Source organism: Chaetura pelagica, unplaced genomic scaffold (genome assembly GCF_000747805.2).
Source record: "Chaetura pelagica isolate M959 unplaced genomic scaffold, ChaPel_1.0 scaffold159, whole genome shotgun sequence".
In the NCBI taxonomy this organism is placed as follows: Eukaryota; Metazoa; Chordata; class Aves; order Apodiformes; family Apodidae; genus Chaetura; species Chaetura pelagica.
In genome coordinates this window covers 4,096,687-4,099,337 of record NW_009954555.1, presented here as the reverse complement: position 1 = coordinate 4,099,337, position 2,651 = coordinate 4,096,687, and the positions used below count along the sequence as shown (strand labels likewise).

Genomic DNA, 2,651 nt, shown 5'->3' with positions numbered 1-2,651 from the left:
GGAAAGAGAAATTATTTTTTAAAGGGAAGATGTAGAATGTTTGCATCTCAGACCCAGTGCAGTGCTTCTGGAGTGGCTGCAGAGGCAGCACTCCTGCTGTGTGAAAAGAAGCACTGAACAGTGACACATGCCAACAGCTCCCACTCCAAGGACACCACCAGAGGGTTCTTAGCCATTTCTCTATTACTGGATTTACATCAGGAGGGTTTCCCAGACACCGTTCAGATGTCTGGAGGGGAAGGTGGTGAAACAACAAGACATGGTCTGAAGAACCCTGAGAGAACTGATAAAATTGGGACTAGGAGAGGTTTCCTCTGCACACTTAATTGCTCCTGGAGGACATTCGTGTTCTGCGTTTTAGCCATACTGGTCTCATCAGACCATTTTTCTACTTGGACACTTCCCTGCCTTGTCCCAGACAATTAGGGAGGGCATAAGAGGACTCGTTTACTTTGGCTACTGAAACCTCTTTACTGGTAGCCAAATCCTTTGTCAGATTCCCCACCTGCCCGCTTTGCTTTGGGTGCTGCAGCAGGATTGCAAGACCAACAGCCAATAGCACTGGGCAACGTTCCTTTTGCAAGGCCTCAGCAGTCCCTGTGCACCCACTGCCCAGCAGGAACTCTGGAGGGCAATGCAAGCCCAGTCACTATTGCTTGGGAGAACTCAGGAAGTTACTGGACTGTCCTGGAACTGGTTCGCACTCACAGGTGCCATTTCATCTGTCCACTCCCCATGACCAGGTTGGAACCGCTTCACTGTTTCCATATCATCTATCACCCGGACAACATCACCAACCCAAAAGGTGTTGAGCTACAAGAAAAAGAAAGTCATAAGCTTTTGGGGGACGGAGCCAGGAGAAAAAAAATAGCCATCCATTATCCCCTCCACCCCACTCCCAGCCTCAGAAAACCCAACCAAACAAGAACTCAAAAACCAAGGCTTTACAACACACAAGTAGGACTTGTAATCACTGCACTGCAAAATAAACACAGCCCAAGGGCTGGGGTATTTCTGTTTTAAACCAAGTGCACATTTAAGAAGGGAAATAATTTGGGACAGAGCATTTTTCTTCTTTTCTTTCCTCTTCAAACCATTTATAATTAATATCAGAATAAAGCCCAAGTGAAACTTTCCTTGGTCCACCTCCTCACCCTACCTGATTTGGCACTGGAGATTTTAATTCACTTTAATAAGGAAGTTAAATCTGTTTGTTATTAAAAACAGAAAAGGGAAACCAGAGTTTATCTGAGCTGGTAATTTGCCAGATGCTCCCTCTGCTCACTGAGCTAAGAAGGGAGCACTGTCAAAACACACATTTCAAAGCAGACTAATTCTGCACCAAACAGTCTGACACTGCGTTTTCCATTGGTGTTGGAGTTTTTACTGCTGTGACCTCGTTCAGCTCTTTCAGAACTCTGTAGTCTTCCAGCAGCTCCTTCTATATTTACTACCCCTGTTTCTCATCATCCCCATTTCAAGTCTTCAAACCTCTAGGGAGGAGTCAGAGCTATGAGCTTTGGAAATGTAGACACAAAATTAGAAGAGCTGGAGTAAAGACTCAGGTCATCCAGAAGAATCAGAGCGAAGTGAGACAAAGAAATATGCAAAAAGGAGAATAACATGAAGACACAAAACCAAGGAAGAAAACCAGACAGAAATTATGCAGAAGAAGGTTCATCACAGATGAAAGGCAGCTGCAGAAGGATGAGCTACTGTAGGTCTACTGTTACTCTTATCAAAGAAGCTGAAAAGTAAGAAATGGAATTTACCTTCAGAACTTACAGCATTTGAATGAAAAGGTTCCTAAAACTCAACAGCCTAGTAGCCTAACTCCTACTGTCTGCAGCCACCTGCCCTAGCTCTGATGGCTTGCAGGAAATTCTGCCTAGAACTCCTGCTTTTAGAACAGCAGTGTATTTCTTCAGCACTTCCTTGAGACACACTGTGTCCTAACACAGCAGACTAAATCCACAGCTTTTCCTTGCAGCACTTCCAGTTCTGGCCAATCTCACCTACCTTAGTCAGAGCTCCAGGATGGAAAGTCCAGCGGGTTTCACTGTTGAACTGGACCCTCACGTCCCCTCTGTCCGTGATTCTGTGCACAGTCCCTGTCTGGCCAATGAACTTTTGATAGGGGGGGAAAAAATAAAATAGGGGAAAGCCCCTAAATAAATCACATTGCTTAATAATTTTGGAAACCAGTCATCTAAGGCATAGATGGCCAAATTACCCACCATTTCCCATTCACAGACTAACAGTGCTCCCAAACGTGCTCTACATGAGGTGCAGTCATTGTTTTTCTGCAAAAGGAGGGAAATGCTGCTTAAGAAGCTCCTTTAAAGTAGCAGCGTATTGGGGGAGGAGGGTAATAGAACAGAAAGTAGAGACAATCCTTGAAAGTGTAGCACAAATTAACATCCTCTTCACAAATGCCAAGGTAGGAAGAGGTTACAAGCTTGCTCTGCAGTGTAACACCAGCCAGGTATGCCCTGCGAGGAGCAGGCTGCAGACAGCACAGCACAGCTGTGCAGTGCAGGGTGCACAGCCCTTGGCTCTGGCAGGTCCTGAGCAGCTGACAGTTTTGAAGGGGACAAAGTGTACTGATTTCTGAGATGATGGGAAGTTGCTCTTTCCCCCTTCACTATTCA

At 45.5% G+C, this 2,651-nt stretch overlaps 1 protein-coding gene across 2 annotated transcripts in view; it reads right to left on the bottom strand.

Annotated features, from left to right (window-relative positions):
• MIB2 (mindbomb E3 ubiquitin protein ligase 2) overlaps window positions 1-2,651 on the bottom strand; it is a 25,696-nt gene that overhangs the window by 10,772 nt on the left and 12,273 nt on the right. The window contains exons 6-7 of one of the 2 annotated variants that reach the window (XM_010005182.1): window positions 2,020-2,127; window positions 709-813 (exon numbers count right to left, since the gene is read on the bottom strand). In XM_010005182.1, the coding sequence (XP_010003484.1) occupies window positions 709-813; window positions 2,020-2,127 (213 nt within the window). The remainder of the gene's footprint in view (window positions 1-708; window positions 814-2,019; window positions 2,128-2,651) is intronic. The other variant, XM_010005183.1, reaches the window with a different exon arrangement.